We start from the raw sequence: 19,129 nt of genomic DNA, 5'->3' as shown, positions 1-19,129 counted from the left end.
CCAATATAAAAATGTGCTTGTTATTATCTAAATAGGTAGATGGATAGATAGGCAAATAGATACATATATATATATATATATATATATATATATATAATACATGCATGTGTATATATACATAAACAGGTGTTTCAAGAAAATACATTGCAACCTTTTTTTGCATTGGTAATTCTAATCCTTTTTATTGTTTTTGTTCATTGACATGCATGTGTATATATACATAAACAGGTGTTTCAAGAAAATACATTGCAACCTTTTTTTGCATTGGTAATTCTAATCCTTTTTATTGTTTTTGTTCATTGACAATCAGCTTTTACGTACAGTTAATGCAGATATACTGTATAGATGTATTTCCTCAATCATTTAATTATGGAATTTAGGAATTTGTCAGTGAACAGATTACTTATTTAAGTTTTGTGTAATTCAGTCTAGACTTACTAAAGTGAGAGTTATTAGAAGTGAAAGATGTTGCCCACAGCAATCAATAAAATTTTAGCTATTATCCTCTAGAACATGCATGGCCAAACTATGGCCCTCCAGCTGTTGTGAACTACAAGTCCCATCATGCTTCGCCACAGCAAAAACTATGGCAAGGCATGCTGGGATGTGTAGTTTCACAACAGCTGGAAGGCCACAGTGTGGCCATGCCTGCTCTAGAAGGTGCTAGATAAAGGATAAGTAGAAACTCTCACTTTAGTAAATTTACCCTTAAAATGCATTTACAGATAAATTGTCACTTTGACATTTCACTAAATATAACATGGTTACATTATAACATTAACATTCAAATGTTTTAGTCTATTGGTTTTCACTGCCTATCCCAACTATAGTTTGAGAACATTCCTCAAAACATTGTACCGTTTTATATATGAGTAGTTGTGATTATTTGTGAACCAGTGGCATTTCATATTGGAAATTTATCTGGGGTCAGTATTACTACACACGTGAAAAATTGTCCAAGAGGTTCCTTGCCTTTTGGTTGGCAGATGAATGTATGCAGGAGTCAACCATATTTTAAGACCAATCTCATCAAATAAACCACAACTTGTAGCGATGGGTAGTCCATTACTTTGAGCAAGCATCGGAGCCGGCTCTACCATTAGGCAACTTAAGGCAGCCAGGAACTGTAAAGGAGTGAAAGGCGGCTGTGGAACTTCTAAGATGCAACCTCCACACCTTCACTTGAAAATGCTGGAAAGTGGGTATTGGTGGCAGTGAGGGGTCAGGGGGCAGTAGCTCGAAGTCTTGCCTAGTGTCCTGAGAAGCCTTACACCGGCGATGCCAAGCACACATAATATCTTGGAGATCTAATATAATATGAACCCAAAATGTCTGAGGAAATCAACATATAAATGTCCAGCTTAAGTATAAAAGTCATCTGATCATACAGCACTATTCTAAATACAATTGAATATAAAATTACATTGTTTAAAATTACATTGTTTTCCAGTTGTTTCCTGGTATTTATCAAAAATAGCTTAAAAATAAATCTTAAAATGAATGTAAAAAAATAAATATCTTATTTTTAAATTAAGTTCTCTTTTAATAAATTAATTGCTCTATACATAATTGTTACTCTTTTTTTTCTCTTTTTGTACCTTAACTGTCACTGAGGGTGATTTGGGGAGTGTATGTTTGCTTAGTCCAAAATGTACATACCTTTTCAAATGCTGGGTACATTTATTATAATACATGCTTATTGTTTTTTTTTCCTTTTTATAGTGATTATGTTTTTAACATCAGAATTTGTTTTAGTTAATGAGTACACATGCGTGTTATCATTATTGACTACAATTCCACGTTAGTGTAGAGATATAAGTGGTAATGGGTTATACTGTATTGGCTGCTTTCATCTTGTTCTCTGCTTATTTTGTAGGTGACTTTTTAGACCTGTAATAAGAACATAACAAGCATTATTACTCTGCTACAGACAATTGGACAGATTTACTTTATTTAAACCTAAAAAATACTGATTATTTTTATTTATAACCGTAGTAGATACCGGTGCCTTCCTGGGTACTCCTGGCATGGAGTCCAATACACTCCAAACACTGGCGGCACTTGGTCCAAAAATGGAACAGGAAACAGCTAAGTAATGTCAACGTTTCGAAGTTTAATAATACTTCTTCATCTCTGAACTGCAAATTCGAAGCCAGGCCAATTATCAATCAACTGCACATGCGATCAAAGAGTGCATGCACAAAGCCATCCTGCGATAAAATCTAGCATCTTTTTTCATTGCTAGCCATTTGCTAGTTGATTGGCAGAAAGTCAGCGTTTGTGGGTGTCACCAGGCTGATTTCTGGGAGTCTCAGGGAAATCACAGATATGTCCAGGCGTTTTCAGGGAAATCATGTGACATCAGCTCGTGCCTCAAACAGCCTGTTTCTATCGCAATGGCCGAGTAGGTTCTGGGTTACATACAGACTGTACACTCTGGGGAAACCATTCGATGTTCATGTTCAGTGTTCATTCTAGCACCCGCCATATTTGAAAACCCATGCAGTTCCTCTTCCCTGCCTGGGGTGTCGCTATCTGCTGTAGTGTTTCTCTGGCTGGCCAAAGGCTATCTGATCGCAGGGCTCTGCAAATTAGCAGAGAAGTGATCACATTGTAATGACCCCCATTGTTCTCACATCAGATCTCTGAGCATGTCTTTGTTGTCTCAGAAGGAGGGTCTCACCTAAAATGCCTGGGACTAAAGGCCCCCATAAAGTAGTCCGACTTGTCCTAGGGACAAGTCGGACTTGATTTCCCCTGCAGCTCCCTGGGAGGGGGACACACGATTAGGCACTTGATGTGCCAAATTTTGCATATGATAAATCTCATGGATTTATCATATGCAGTCCCCGGGGAGCTGCAGGGGGAGAGCCGGGTGGGGGGCGCTGGGGTGCAGCAGGGAACAGCTGGGCAGGGTGAGCTGACAAATAGTCAGCTGGCCGGGGACACTGTTGATGGGGAGAGGCTGGCAGGGGCAGTGTACACATAGGCAGCGGGCGGGGGGACGCCGGTGTACCGGCGAGAGGAACAGCTCACGTGCTGGGCAGGACCAGGCAGACGCAGCTTCAAGGAATAAAAAAAACAATACAAAGAATGGGGAGGCAGTGATTGGCTGAGAGCTCTCTCAGCCAATTGCTGATTGGCTGAGAGAGCTCTCTCAGCCAATCACTGCCTCCCCAATCGTTTGTATTGAAGCTGCGTCTGCCTGGTCCTCCTGCCCAGCAGTGAGCTGTTCCCCTCGCCGGTTCACCGGCGTCCCTCCGCCCGCTGTCTATAGTGTCAGATGCCCCTGCCATCCTCTCCCCATGCCCGGCATCCCCCGCCTGCTGACTATTTGTCAGCTCACCTTCCCCGGCCTCCCCCGCCCGCTGACGGTGCCCGGAGACTGCACATAAGATTTAGGAAATCTTATGTGCAGCCAGTGCGACTGCCCGACTCCGATCCGATGCGCACGGGACCGCGCATCGGGTCGGATAGGGTGTCAAAACATGCGATTTGGGACGATTTCACAGCCTGATTCATCCAAATCGCATAATGTATGGGGGCCTTAACAGTGCAACACTTAAACATGACCCAGCTTATAAGAATGTTTAAACCCGGGTCAGCCACTGTATAATGGGTGATTCGGGTTTAATGTGAAAGCACTGGACCTGGGTTGCAGCAGTGTTGGACCTGGGATCGAGATCCAGGGTCTGACCTGGTATTGCAATGTGAAAGGGGTATTAGAGATGTGCATGGACCCCATTGTTTAGATTTTGGTTCTAATTCATCATCATGTCTTGGTTTTGGCAAAATCATTTTGGTTTGAATTAGTTTTTTTGGTGTCATTGTTAACAATTTATACAATGAATAAAAACAGCTAAAATCACGTAGTTTTCACAATCCAAAGATGCAAAATTCAGATTTCTAATTCGAATTATGAACCGCAGGATAATACAAAACGGTATTTGTTCGGATCAGATTACCTGAAGAGATCCGGCCTGGTTTTTATATAGTTTGGATTCATAAAATATGAGTGGATTTAGATTTCTGGAGAACCAAACCACACATCTTTCATTTTTGTACAATCATTTTAGTCAGTATGATTTCTTTCATATATAATTTCTTACCGTTTTTCTACTGCGTTTGTAATCAACTTTCCTAGTTCGGAGGAGGAATTCAGACATTTCTTGTCTCCATTCTTTAAGTGAACACTGTAGCAAATACATAATATTATTTATACTTTATACATTTATGAAGATATATTTATGAAGAATATTGTTAATATAGATATTATTTCTGTGGCCTCATTTACAGCAAGGACTAATTAAGTTAATTAAAATATTAAGAATAAAGCTGTCCTTTGTGATCAGCAGCGGTCACTGGACATCCAGGTTTATGACTTGGGACTCTGTCTGCACATGAGAAGAGTGACGCTGCAGCTGCAGGGGATGCTGGGAGAATTCTGATTGGATTCCTCTCAGTGCTGAATGTGGAAAGAAGTCAATAGGCTTCTATAGGGTAACACCTTTACACTTCATAGCAAAGTCCTGGATTTTTACTGAATTTTTTGCTTTTGTATATCTCGCCCTCAATGTTAGTAAAATATTCGTACAGGTAACAATTGCTGAAAAATCAATAAAAACCATTGCATTGCTATATTATTACTATAAAGAAGTGGAGGGAACCATGATGTGCATTTAAAGGCTTTCACATCCTATATATGGTTAGCCAAAGCCACGACATTACAGCCCACACACCAACTTACAGAAATTCCATTTTCTCGCACTTGGCACTTCGTGGAAATACTTCATACTTCTTCACCTGTTTCATGTCAAACGAACCGGTACCACGTTCATCGCACAGGCAGCGTCTTCTCCCCAGTGGGGACATGCCTAGAAATAAGAGGGTTTTGTCAGAATTATATTCAGGAGGTAAATCTGTCTCCCACCCAGTACAAAACAATCAGCTGTTAGACCACATCAACTAACTTAGACCCTTCTTTGTTTGTCCTGCCCTCGCTACTCTATATATTTACCTTAAAGTGGGTCCACCTGCTAGAGTCTGTCTCCCTAGTAGTGGGAGATGTTGGATGGTTGATGCACATATATATGCACAGTATGTTGGAGATGGGACAGAACTTAGGGCAGTGGTTCCCAAACATTTTAGAATCATGGTACCCTGGCGTACCATGATACTGTAGATTATGAATGGCAGCTACCAGCACTGGTTTTGCCTTTTCAAATGACCATAAATAAATTGGTCCTGGACCACCAACCAGAGGCACCCCTGCAGGTATCTTGAGGCACCCAAGTTTGGGAACCGCTGCCTTAGGAGATAACTATATAGATATACAGACTCTCCCTACATATTCCTTTCGACCAGTAAAAGCCTTGCTTTTGGACTTTCTATGTATGTGAATGGAAAGCTCTACAGTGTCTACGTCGATAGCTAATAGGTCAACACCAAAAGGTTGACATACATTAAGTCATTACTGACAAAAGGTCGACATTCACAATGTCGACATTGAGGTACAAAAAAACGGTACAGTACCAGGGTTTATGATTCTTATCTTGATTTGTCCTTGAAGGGATTCCTATTTTTTTAAGTAAAGACTACAGAGATATATTGGCAGATTTAACAATAAGGGATATTCTTGTCGACACTCATGATGAAAGATAAATAATGCTTCAACCAATCAGCTCCTGTGATGTTTTTGTAAAATGCCAGTTAGGAGCTTATATAACAAGTGATAAGAATATTGTTGTTAAATAGCACCACAATAATGAATAAGAAAAGATTCCCATTATTGGACTTAGAGGAGTTAATGTAATAGCCTGCAAGCTGTACGCCATGCTGAAATTCCGGCGATTCCATTTAAGGCAGCAAACATATTTTTAAAGCAGCAGTTATATCAAAGGCAAAGCCATTTTGGTTTTGCCTATTATAAGGTTGCCACTTTAAAAATATGTGCAGACTCACCAAAATTTCTCCACAGCTTGCAGGCTATTACCTAAACCCCGGTATGTGTCAATGTTTGCTACTGTATATCAACTTGTTATTCACTTTCTAGCATCATACTGTATAAGTCACACTAAACTACAATTTCTACTTTCTATATCACTACAAAAATATATGATTTTTTTGGGCTATTTAAACAACTATAAATACAGTAAAGCTGTATCAGAATTATTTTTCTCAATCACCTAAGAGACTGTATATTATGTTGTTTTGGATTTATTGGTCTTTTGCACTGCTTTACAGTATATCCTGTTTTGTTTTGTTTTTACATTGGAATCTAATATTTTCTTCTTTATATTGCCCCAACATTTACATTACAGCACATAATCACGAGTCCCACGTTTACATGCCTCAAGTACCTTGTATATAATATCACTTACCTTGCACGTAGGACTGAAGGAAGAGCAGTGAACAAAAGACAATGATGAGTGTTCTGTCCATTGTGGTGAATAGAACTGAAACAGGATGTCCTCACAGCTGCACAAGATAGACTTGTAAAATCTAATAAACCAGAGTCAGGAGCAGACATTATTTATATTCACAGAACCCTCCTACAGTACTTCATTCAGAAGGAGCCCAGGGGAAAGCCCGCAGGATGTCTTTCTAAGGGGATTTCTCATATTGGTCAGTTCCCATTTTCTAGAAAGCGTCTGTATTATAATAAAAGGATCACTCCAGAGCCAGATAGTTTATACTAGAAAATACATTGTTAAACATGTAGGATATAATGTAGAAATCATTTTAGATTTTTGACATGCATTTTTCCTCAAGTTTGAAAGCATTTAAAACATAAGAAAACTAGATTTAATGCTGAAATAAAAATAGTAAAACAAAAAATAAATGTGTCAGAATTTTTGAAAAAGTGCACTCAAATTTTGGGGGATAAAATAAGAGATACTGTTTGCGTAGTCCTACCTTTACTTCAGAATATATATAAACAGTTTGGACTTTAGAAATTAATAGATAAATTGTATCTCACCTAAACCATACTCTACAGACAGCCCTTGATGTAGTGGTTCCAGTGACCCACCACACTTTACGTAGGCCTAGACTTTAACCGTGGTACTCTAACTTAACAAGACACCTACTGTACAAAAACTCTAACCTAAAGTTGAACGCTAGTGGCTTACATCTCGTATTCCAATTCCTTACATATAAGACTGTCTCTTATCATAATGCCCTGGAGACTGCCCAACAAACACATTTCCAAACTATCTTCTCTGCTCAAGCTTCTAACCACAAATTACTTTTTAGTACATATACATCACTTCTGATCCCTTCCTCACCCAATCCACCTGCCACTATTAAGGTGGAAGATCTTGTTTCCTACTTCATGGACAAGATTGATAAGATGGCACTCTCTCTTCATTTAAAGATGAAGAGTCAACACTCTTCTCACCCTGCTACTCTACTACCTCTCCTCTTGAGCCTATACCCTCATAAGTAAGTAAATCTTTAACTCCTGTGCTCATCCTAACCGTAAACTAAGATCTGCAATCTCTCTCTCTCTCTCTCTCTCTCTCTCTCTCTCGCTACTGGTATCTTTTCTTCAATTTTCAAGTATGCAGTATTTACTCCCATTCTAAAAAAAAAAAAATTCTGACCCTAATACGACCCATTTCTCAACTCCCATGCCTCCATGCTACTTGACAGATTTGATGTAACAAAAGAAGGAATAGCAGCGCTGTCAATGGAAAAATTCCTCTGTATACTTTAGATAATAACATAAACAATATTATATAATAAAATAATGTATGATAAGATACACCCACAATGGTTTAAAATAGTTTGTCCCGGAGAGTCCATTCCTAGGATTACCCCAAAGTTTCAGGTATAAATGGATAATTACCATCCCAGTTTAGGATGTGCAAAGATGTATCCTTCAGTGTCCACTTCTCTAAATCCCCCTCCTCTTCACTACCTCTTCCAGTTGGAATACTACAAGGCTCAGTCTTAGGTCCTCTGCTTTTCTTAATCTATACCCTATCTTTTAATAAACTCATTGGCTCTTCTGGATTTCATTATCATCTGTATTTAAATTAATCTCGAAACTACCTATACTCTATCAATAGATAGCACCTATGAATCAATGGCTATTTCCTTATAGATTGTAAGCTTGTGAGCAGGGCCTTCCTACCTCTATTAGTGTTTGTTTTACTCAGTTTTGTTTTATCTGTATGTCCAATTGCGAAGCAAAATGGAATTTGCTTTGCTATATAGGAAACTTAATAAATAAATAGATCACTAAATCTCTGGTACAACCACCAAAAACCAGTGGTTTGTCCAAACTGATGTTTAGTAAATGTCCTGACTTGAGTGTATACTTATAGTGTGTACACACGGTACATTTTGCCTTCCGATGTTGACGATATAGTCAACATCGGATCGGCATCAGATGCAGATCGCAAGGGTTTTAACCCTTGCGATCCCGATGCGCGTTCACGTATCGCAAGCCAGAAAGTCTTGGCTGCCTTGACTATATAGTGCAGATCTGCACTATATAGTCAAGATTGTATGCAAATCGGATGTGCCTTGCGATCCCGATCCGATCTGATCATATCGGGGATCGCATCTCAAGGCACATCTCACTGTGTGTACACACCATAAGAGTGTAATACAAGAAATGTTAAAAATCCAGCAGCCGTTGTCTTTTGCCAACCAATTAACGGACAAAAAATGTCATGTTATGTAATCACTGCATCTAATTTTAGGAAAAAAATCACTGGGACTTGCTCTGGCACCCACCCCTAAGAACTACTTAAGCAAATTTCAATTGTAAATCCTTCCAGCAGACCCCTCTCCAGTGCAAAGATGAAGGGGGACTATAGAGACCACCAGATAGTTAGTTTTTTATTTATTTTTAGATGCTCTCTAGGTTTTGTTGTTTAATTGAATAAAGCGGGTATCGGGAGCTGGAATACCTGCGGTAATCTAAAATTGTCTGAGATACGCAATGTTTTAACTTTGCTAAGCCTTGCACTGAATTGAATATTTATCACAATCTGTATCTCAGATGCAGCTGGGATGTGATAAATTTGCCCAGATTGTATATATCACAGGGATGTATCAATGATCCCGTGCAGGGACAGACCTTGCAACTCTTTACTGCCACATATCATAGCATCCTCAAAAACTGCTGTAAGAGGGCTGTCATTTTGTGAGGGAGATATTTCATTAGCCGCAGGAGCCAGGAGGAGCGCCAGGACCGCAGACAGGTGCCGTTAGCCTTCACCAAAAAAGCTACTGCCAGTGTTGATTATACTGTATGCTATAGAAAATGTCAATGAACATTACCTCAGATAAAAAAAAATGTAAGCCACAGAATTACCAATAGAATACATGATTGTGCCATATAGGTGCTGTCCAGAAATGTAAGTTCTGTCACCTGTGTTATCTTTTTAATATTTTTTTTATATTGTAGTTTAATTAAAAAAATATAAGTAAGCCAATAACATCCTACAAACACAGGGGGTTATTCTAGTTCATTCTTTCTGACAAAATCCTTCTTAGATGGACAAAACCATGGCCCTTATTCTGGTTGGTGCGGATTTTTCCGCGTGCGTACGGCCCGCCGATGTTTTGTCTCTGCGCATGTGCAGAGGCGTCTCTGCGCATGTGCGAGCGGGGCGTACGGCCAAATCCCGCATGATATGTGAACACTCCGAACAGGGGGTGGAGAGGGGCGTGAAGGGCTATTTGGGCTCATTACCATATGCATACGCCCCGCGTTTCATGGGCGTTCCCATGCAAACGCTGGGCGTACGTATGGTAATGCGGCCGTGATGCACGTGTAGTGGGCGGACATATGACATCGCCGGATGTCAGCTGCCCGCCCAGATCCCTGCTTTTGCACGGAAAAATGTCCGTGTGGTCTGAGGTTGCGGGAGCTGGTGGAGCACTCGGTCCTGCATTCGATGGTCTGCGACCATCGAATGATGGGGGAGGTTCCCTTAGATGGAGGAGGCGTATTCCGTGAAAAATACATGTGCGGTCCGTTCGGCCAGCTTCTTCCCGTGTACGGACGGAGTTGGCGATCCGTATGGAAGGCGGGGTTTCGCACGCACGGTCCTGGCCGCATATTCGGATCCGGCCGCACCGATCAGAATAAGGGCCCATGTGCACTGCGGGTGGGGCAGATGTAACTTGTGCAGAGAGAATTAGATTTGGGTGGGGTTTTTCTTCAAAGTGAGATCTATATTGCAGTGTAAAATAAAGCAGTCAGTATTTTCCCTGCACAGAAACAAAATAACTCACCCAAATCTAATTCTATCTGCACATGTTACATCTGCCCCCCTGCAGTGCACATAGTTTTGTCCATCTAAGAAGGATTTTGTCAGAAAGAATGAACTAGAATAAACCCCACAGTGAGAATGTGTGAGGTGACAAAAAAGGAAACATTATGTAACTTGGTTATATTTTTAAAGTTCCTGTTTAGGTGGTTTGTGTTCACAAGTTTTTTTAACACAAGTAATTTCTACATAATGTATGCGTTTAGGGAAATAAGCTGTCATATGGAACAAAATGTGTGGTCATATAGATATACGTACAACCTACACTGACCAGCTTACCTCTCACTCCTTTCCAGTTGTGGTGTCTCAACACCATAATAGGAACACAATAAAAATAGATTTCGAGTCAAGTGCTCTCTCCATCAGGGTCGCCGCATGGTTTTTCAGTACCCTTCTTACTGCCCCCACCATCACCCACACACTAAAGCCAACTTTACAAAACCTCTGGTAAAAGTGTGGAGGGGGCGACTTAACACCTGTCATTTCCATTAAGTTGAACAATGATGCCTCTCTCTGAGTCATGCTTCATTTTGTCATTGACTCAAGGACGCCCCATATCTCCATATTTTTACTAAAATATTATCCTATATCTTAAATGCCCTCAGACTAATTTTACCCCCTGCTCTGTGTTCTACTTTGAAAGAACCAGTCAACATTCAGTAGTATTATTAACTATGCAGTTATACCGATGACATCAGGATTCAAATTATCTAAAATGCCCAAAGCATGTACTGTATAATGGAGCCCATACACAGTCTGTTGTGTACGGCTCCGTTCTGTACTATGCGATGCGCCCTCCCGCGCATCACATAGTACGGTACAAAAAGTATGTGCTGCACATACTTTTTGTACTAGGTACACATCGGATCGGATCGCAGTGCATGCACACTGCATGCACTAGGGATGCAATCCGATCCGATGTGCACTATTTAAGTCCCAAACGGATCCGTTAAACGGACCGTGTATGGGCTGCTTAATTCTAATAAAAGATTCGGTACTTGTTTCCTAGAACGACGCCCACTAAGCTATTTGCTTAGTGGGCTATTCTGTATAGGGAAATCGCATCACATCGCATGGGCCATTTTAGTGGCATGCGATTTTTTAATGTAAGTTATTCACTGCTCTGTGTGCCCCAGGGCATCGCATTGCACCTCCCGCAAAATCGCAAGCGATCGCATGCGATTTTATCGGGTGTGTGATGCTATTACATTAGGTATACAATAATATGATTGTATGTCCTAAAAAGAGGTTTTACGCACCCCGCACTATCCACGCCACCCCGAAGCGTGGCGAGCGGTGGCAGAACGCATCCTCCAACTTTTTCATACCTCCACTATCCACATCGGCGTGGAGTTGATTTTATATAGTGTGGCGAGCCACCATACCCGAAGCGTGGGGAGCGCAGCGAGCCCCGCGAGGGGACGTGGAATACATGTAAAGTAATCCGCGTCCCCTTGCGGGGCTCGATGCATCCGCCACGATTCGGGCTCGGTGGCTCACTGCGCTCGCCACACTATATAAAATCGACTCCAAGCGACGTGGATAATGGGGGAATGAAAACGTCGGAGGATGCGTTCGGCCACCCCTCGCGGGGCTCGCTGCGCTGGCTGCGCTCGCCATGCTTCGGGGTGGTGTGGATAGTGGGGGAGTGCGTAAAACCTCTTTTTAGGACATACAACTATATTATTGTATACCTAATGTAATGGCATCGCACACCCTATAAAATCGCATGCAATCGCATGGGATTTTGCGGGAGGTGCGATGCGATACAGTGGGGCACACAGAGCATTGAAAAAATTACATAAAAAAATCGCATCGCATGCAGCTATAATGGCCCATGCGATGCAATTGCCCTACGTTAGCGTTCTGTCATGTCAAAATATCCACTTGTGGTAAAATGGGTGTCACTAATGTCTTCAGTTTTTTTCTATTCCTTGGGGATTTGTGGAGCACTTTGAGACATGAGAGGGAAACCAGTAATGGAAAGACCCCACAACTGTCACATTTGTACACAGAAAAGATTTTTTAAGCTGAGGCTGTATCCGGTCGATGGATTGATGGGGTGTAGATCGACCATGATATAGGCAACTACGCGTCGAACGTGTCTAGTTTGACGCCTAAAGATAGTCGAGTGTGTCTAGATAGTAACGAAAGTTAGGGAACTGGAATGTGGTTGACAGAGGTTTTTCATGTTGTTGTTTTTTGGGTGCAGGTTGACTTGGTTCATACTTTACTATCCAAATGGACATAGAGTTAGGATATCATAGTGTGCCGAGCATAGCGAGGCACCGTGCCCAAAGTGTAGCAAGGACAGCAAGCCATGCAAGGGGACACTGTGCACTTATACAGTCTCCACTTTGACCTACAGTACAGTATATAGATATAGCCACCCAATAAAACCATGAAAAGTTCATGTAGACCATGTGACTGTCGACCATACTGCCTTTGACCTAATGCTTGCATATAACTTTCCTTACTGTCGATCTAGACGCAGTCAACTATCTTTATGCAGCTACCTAGATGGGTTTGACTAAGCATGGATGACCATAACATGGTAACCACAATTACAGGAATGCTGCAGCATGGCAAGAGGATCTTTGGTACACAGGTTAGAGGCAGTACACCCCCTTATGACTGAGTAAATATGTGATAATTGCCATTTACTGTACTTCTCATTTGAAAGCTGCAGTAGCTATTAAGACTCGTCAGTTCCAGCAATGGGTAATTTACAGTGTACTGTAGTTAAGGTGCTGTAATCAAATGAAAGAGGAATTACACCACTAGCAGTTTCAATTCTCTTTTATACATTAAAAAAGAAATTGGAAATAAGAAGTGAATGAATACAATACAATACTCTAATGGAGTGTGATTTTGGTTTAACTTCAAAGTCAATGAAAATTAATGGCATTTATGGCTTGCTATTTATATGATATAGTCCCCAGAGTTATGGAGGGTTACAATATAAATACAGACAATGGGAGAGGATGTTCAGCATTTTATGATCACCAAATCGAACCAACCCATAATGTAGTTCTAGTAAATATTGTGCTTATTTCTCATCTCATTATTTATAATTTGCTCTCTGTACGGAAGCTTATTAGCTAAAATGGGATGCAGGGGAAGGCCCGTGTTTTATGGCAGTTCCCCTGGGAATGAAGGAGTGGCGTTCCCTGCTTGGGGCATGACGTCAGCGCTCAGCAGCGGAAATAAAAGTCAGTTCAGACTGAATTTTATTTACAAAGGGGCTAACCTCACAGAACCCTAGTAGATTAGTTTGGCATGAACGATTTTTCACAAACTCATGCTGGTTAGTACTGAGTAGACGGTGATGGTCTAAATATTCCTGGATTCCATTCCTTAAAATCAAATAGTTTACCCACAATTGATGTTAAACTAACGAGTCTGTAATTAGCGGGATCCACCTTTTTTCCTGTTTTGAATATTGGCACTACCTCTGCTATTCTCCAATCTTTTGGTACTTTACCTGATGATAGTGAATTGCTAAAGATATAATGAAGGGGGTAGCTAGTTCATCCCTTAATTCCATTAGTACCCTGGGATGAATCCCATCTGGCCCCAGTGATATATTTGTTTTGATTTTGCTGAGCCTCAGTATTATTTCCTTGGGTGTGAAGTCAACAATGAGATCTGGCTTATTTGTCTCATTTGCGGTAGATGTTCGTTCCACAGTCTGCTCTCCCTTAGTAAATACCGACGAGAAGAACTCATTTAACAGTTTTGCTTTTCCCTTATCCTCTGTAACACTTTTTCCACTGCTGTCAGTTAATGGGCCTATGTTTTCCTTAATTATACTCCTACTATTTATGTATTTAAAAAACTTCTTGGGGTTGTTTTTGCTTTCAGTGGCTATGCGCTCTTCATATAATTGTTTAGCTGCTTTGACTACCCCTTTACAAGTTTTGTTTGATTCTTTGTATTTGGCAACCGCCTCCTCATTTGAGTTATTTTTATAGAATTTAAATGCTCTTGTTTTATTGTTGATAGCTGACTTAACTTTTTTGTCCAACCATGGTGGCTTTTTTTTATTGAATTTACCCTTATTTACTTTAGGAATGTATTTAATAGTTAGTGAATGTAGCACCTTTTTTAGAGTATCCCACATTTCCTCTGCATTTTTTCCCTCCATAACCGTTTCCCACACAATTCCTTTATTTATTTATTTATTTATTTTTTTTGGGGTACATTTTTTATTGAAGCAAATGGGAATGAATGTACATCAGTACTGTTAACATGCAGTATTGCCAGTGGTAAGATACATCAATTTATGCAAAAATGAACAATAAACACGTGCAAATATTTCAATGCAAAACTGTCTCAGGATATTCTTTGCGGCAAAGTTCAAAGTCCATGAGCGATGTCGAGGAATGGTTAGCGGTAGTACAGATGCACACATGTAACAGTCGTGTATATTTTCTCCCTAACAAACTTATCCCGGTACTCATGTCTTGAGTACCATCTCCCCACCCGCCAACAAATAGAGAAAAGTAAACAAGTATACATAAGAAAGAAGAAAGAAAGATGTCCAAGCAAGCAGCACACTGGGCCATTGAGATAGCAGCAAGGAATAGTGTAATAATCATCCAGCATCCCAGGAAGGGGGCATTCTCATTGGGTTGAGGTAGATGGGGATGCTGCGTCACGGACCGAAGCACAGAGGGAGGGGGAGGGGGGTGGGCACCATCGAGGCTCCACGTGTAGATGATCAGCGAGCTGTATGCTCATATTGGGGGGTCAGCGGGCAGTGCCAGTCCAGAGGAGGTCCATCTATCCCACTTGGCAGCATAAGGGACGAGCGAACCCCTTGACCTGTAGGTAAACCTCTTGTGGCCTACAACCTCGTTAACAAGTGCCCTCCAGTGGTAGATATTCGGGTGTGACACATCGAACCATTTCCTGGCTATGAGCACCTTAGCAAGGCAGTAAGACAGAGGACTTTATAAACTAGGGGTGAGTGAGTCTCCTGAAGTCCCAGAGCAAACATACAGTATTTAGAGTCAAAGGGGGGGAGAGACGGCTCAGTGAGGAGTATGTCGGCCCAGACCATCTCCCAGAAGGCCAGAATCGGTGGGCAGGACCATAACATGTGCCAGAAATCAGCGCCAGGCGACGCACACCTGGGACAGGCGTCATCCGGTCTGAGCCCCGCTCGCAGCATGGAGACTGGAGATCTATAAGCTCTATGTAACACATAAAATGATACTTGCTGATATTTCAAGCAGGGGGTGGCGTGCCTGACCGAGTCAAGGACCTCGGCCCATTGTTCCCCATCCAGTTCCCCAATGCTGAGCTCTCATTTAGCTTTAAGGTGGTCAAGGCTATTAGTGTCTATTCGGCTGATAATGCATTTATAAATGGTGGAGACTTGCTTTGTGGTGGCCAGGGACTGAAGGAGACTTTTAATTGGGGAGTCGGAGGTAGAGGGGGGGGGGTCACTGAACTGAGCCCGGGCAGCAAACCTAAGTTGTAGGTATTGATAAAAGGATCTATTAGATAATTGGAGCTCCCCTGAAATTTGTTGGAATGTTTTAATTGTGCCCATAGAGAAAAGCTGAGAGACTGATGTAAGGCCCGCCCTCAACCAGAAACCATCGGAGGAGAGCTGTTTGAACTCCGGATACGACCTGTTGAACCATAGGGGGGTCTCCCCATCCACCCCATCCCAACCGCATATTTTGTGGGATTGGCGCCAGACAAGTAGCGCCTGCTTAAAGAGAGGGGATAGAGTAGGCTTAAAGGGAGAGGAGAGGAGAAACTGAAGGGGGAGGAGGTGGGACCCCACACACTCGGCAAAGGAGCCCTCAAAGGTAGGGCCGGATCTCCCCATTATTCAATCTGATATATGTGCCAGTTGGGCTGCAAGGTAATAGAGCCTGAAATCCGGGAGTCCCAAACCCCCGTCCACCCTCGGCCTGAGGGTCTTGATTGCAATCCTAGGGGGCCTGTTTGCCCATATAAAGGAGGAGAGAAGCGTGTTGATGGCCATGAATACATATTTGGGTATATAGATCGGGGAGTGTTGAAGTAGGTATAGGTACTTAGGGAGAATAGACATTTTGATGAGGTTGATTCTGCCCATGACTATCAGGGGGAGTTTCTTCCAGAGGTGTATTTTATTTTTAAGTTCCCTGGTGACCGCATTGATATTGAGGTCTACAAAATCTGCAATAGTAGGAGTTACCCAGACCCCCAAGTATTTAAACCTGAGGACCCACTGAAGTGGAGAGGCAGTCGGCAACCTATCCGGTACCACGCCGGATAGGGGGAGTATACTGGATTTCCCCCAATTGACCAGGAGACCCGAAAAGATCCCGAATGATTGTATTATCTGCAGCATCTCACTCAGGGAGGCCGCAGCATCGTTTAGGAAGAGAAGGGTGTCATCCGCGTATAGTGCGACAACATCCTCTCGTCCACCCAGGGGGATGCCCCGGACCACCGGGGAGTCACGAAGCATGATCGCCATGGGTTCAATGGCAAGGGCAAATAGGGCCAGTGATAGTGGGCAGCCCTGCCTGGTGCCCCTGCCCAGTGGAAACGCCTCTGTCACATAGCCATTGACTGAAATGCGGTCCACCGGTGAGGAGTACAACAGACGCACCCATTTTATGTATTTAGGACCGAAGGCAAATCTGCGCATCACCTCCCAGAGATAGTCCCACTCCACCGAGTCGAAGGCTTTGGCAGCGTCCAGGGACACCACCACCGCCCCCCGACCGATCCGCGCCGGCATAAAGCCAGATTGGTCCTCATGTATGACTGAGGTTACTACCGAGTTAAGCCTGGTCGCCAGTATTTTAGCGAGTATCTTTACATCAGTGGAGAGGAGAGATATGGGGCGATAAGAGTCCGGAAGGGAAGGATCATTCCCAGGTTTAGGGATCACGACAATGATTGCCTCCGCCATGGACGGGGGCAAGACACCCCCCTCCCCCAGGTCGCCATACAGCTGAAGGAGATAAGGGACAAGGTAATCTTTATATTTTTTGTATATCTCTATCGGTATACCATCACTACCAGGGGCTTTTTTATTAGGAAAGGAGGTTATGGCCGCCTCAATCTCAGCAGAGGTGATGTCAGCTTCCAGCAGGGCAATAGATTGTTGGGAGAGATGAGGTATATTAACCCTCGAGAGGTACTGAACTAGCTGTTGTGAGGAGTATGTCGCCCGGGATGAGTACAGCGAGGAGTAGAAGGCTAGGAAGATTTGTGCAATCTCCGGCGTGGTGTAGTGTTCCTCCCCCTGTGGGTCACATATTTTTTGTATAGAGCAGGAGGATCTTTCAACCCGAGCGAGATACGACAAGTAGCTACCTCCTACATCGGACTGGGAGTATCTGTTATGGGCCGAGAAGAGGAGTTTACGTTTAGATTTGTCGAGTACTTGGTCAGTCCACAGTTTACGCGTAACGTCCCACCTCATTCTATCCTCAGGGAGGCCAGATCGCAAGTATGCAGCTTCACATAGTGAGCATGCCCCCTCCAGCCTGACCTCCTCCTCCCGCCCAGCCCTCTTAATGTTTGCTATTCTCTTAAGAAGGGAACCACGGATAATTGTTTTAAACGTCTTGTGTCTTATAACCGGGTCCCGGCATGAAGCATTGTCCTTGTGGAACCCGGACCACTCCTCCACCAGCACGTCATTGTTAGTCAGGAGAGTGAGCCAGAAGGGGTTAAGCCTCCAGGTGCTGGCGCCGCGAGGAGGCATCAAGTCCAGCGTGACAGACAGGGGAGAATGGTCCGAAATCCCCCTCTGGAGATACTCCACAGCAAGGGTTTTAGATAGTAGGTCAGGGGAAACCAACACAAGGTCGATTCTAGAGAATGATTGATGACCCGGGGAGAAACTCGAAAACTGCCTGTCAGTGGGATGTCTATGTCTCCAGGCATCAACCAAATTCAGTTCTGCGGTTAGTTTAGCAAACGGGGTGGGCGAGGGACCAGAGGGGGGGGGGGCGGGCAGCCGACCATCTGTCAAGGGACTTGTCAAGTATGTTATTAAAGTCCCCTATGCAGACCGTGGGGGCCGGCGGGAAGGAGGCAATGAATGCCACTACTTTCTTGAGGACATCATTACTGTAGGGGGGGGGGGGGTATGTATGTCGCTAATATATTCATGGTAGTATGGTTGATATTTGCTCTAAGGAAGACATACCGACCATATTGGTCGATTTGATGATGGGTGAGGTGGAAATTGATGTTTTTTTTGATTAGGATCGCAACCCCTCTGGCATTATTAGAAAAGGTGGAATGAAACATATGACCCACCCAGGGCTTCTTAAGAGACAACGTTTTAGTGCCCATCAAGTGTGTCTCTGAGAGACAGGCTATATCTACGCCATAATTTTTGATCTCAGCCAACACCAGCAAGCGTTTGATCCGGTCATTGAGACCCCGCACATTCCAGCCGAGTATGTGGAGGCCCGCTACAGTATTAGGGGGAGGCATAGGTTAGAGAAGAGACAGGAAAGAAGGAGGGGGGGCGCTCATCATCAGGGCACAGGGCAGGCACACATGTCTCCGGCCAGAGCGGGGGCATGCGAAATATCGGGCGCTGACTCTGGAGTAAGGTCCCACCCACCTCCGACCCACCCAAGAAGCTGCTGGTGGAAAAAAAGCCCCGGTCCCACACCCCCATCCCCAGAGCAACCCGGCCACAGCACAGACATCTGGTTGAGGTAGAGTAACGTGCCAGCGTACACATCCTTGCATTTAAAGATAATAAGAAAAATAAAAAGTAGAAAACGCAGTAGAAAAAACATAGACATAAACGAAAAAGAGAATCCCAACATCCCATCCCACCCAGTATACCTACCAAACAT

The 19,129-nt window shown here is 43.0% G+C and overlaps 1 protein-coding gene across 1 annotated transcript; it reads right to left on the bottom strand.

Annotated features, from left to right (window-relative positions):
- Window positions 1-213: 213 nt before the first annotated feature.
- On the bottom strand, window positions 214-6,819 carry LOC146064591 (C-X-C motif chemokine 10-like). The gene is made up of 4 exons (XM_083178281.1): window positions 6,381-6,819; window positions 4,748-4,874; window positions 4,110-4,193; window positions 214-1,890 (listed from the first exon to the last, which is right to left on the bottom strand). The coding sequence occupies exons 1-4, from the start codon at window positions 6,439-6,441 to the stop codon at window positions 1,866-1,868; spliced, it is 297 nt and encodes a 98-aa protein (XP_083034407.1). The 5' UTR covers window positions 6,442-6,819; the 3' UTR covers window positions 214-1,865.
- Between the last annotated feature and the right edge of the window lie 12,310 nt (window positions 6,820-19,129).

Source organism: Crinia signifera, chromosome 1 (assembly GCF_055691185.1).
Source record: "Crinia signifera chromosome 1, ASM5569118v1, whole genome shotgun sequence".
NCBI lineage: Eukaryota > Metazoa > Chordata > Amphibia > Anura > Myobatrachidae > Crinia > Crinia signifera.
The sequence above is the reverse complement of the archived record's forward strand: the minus strand, read 5'-3'. Positions and strand labels throughout refer to the sequence as shown.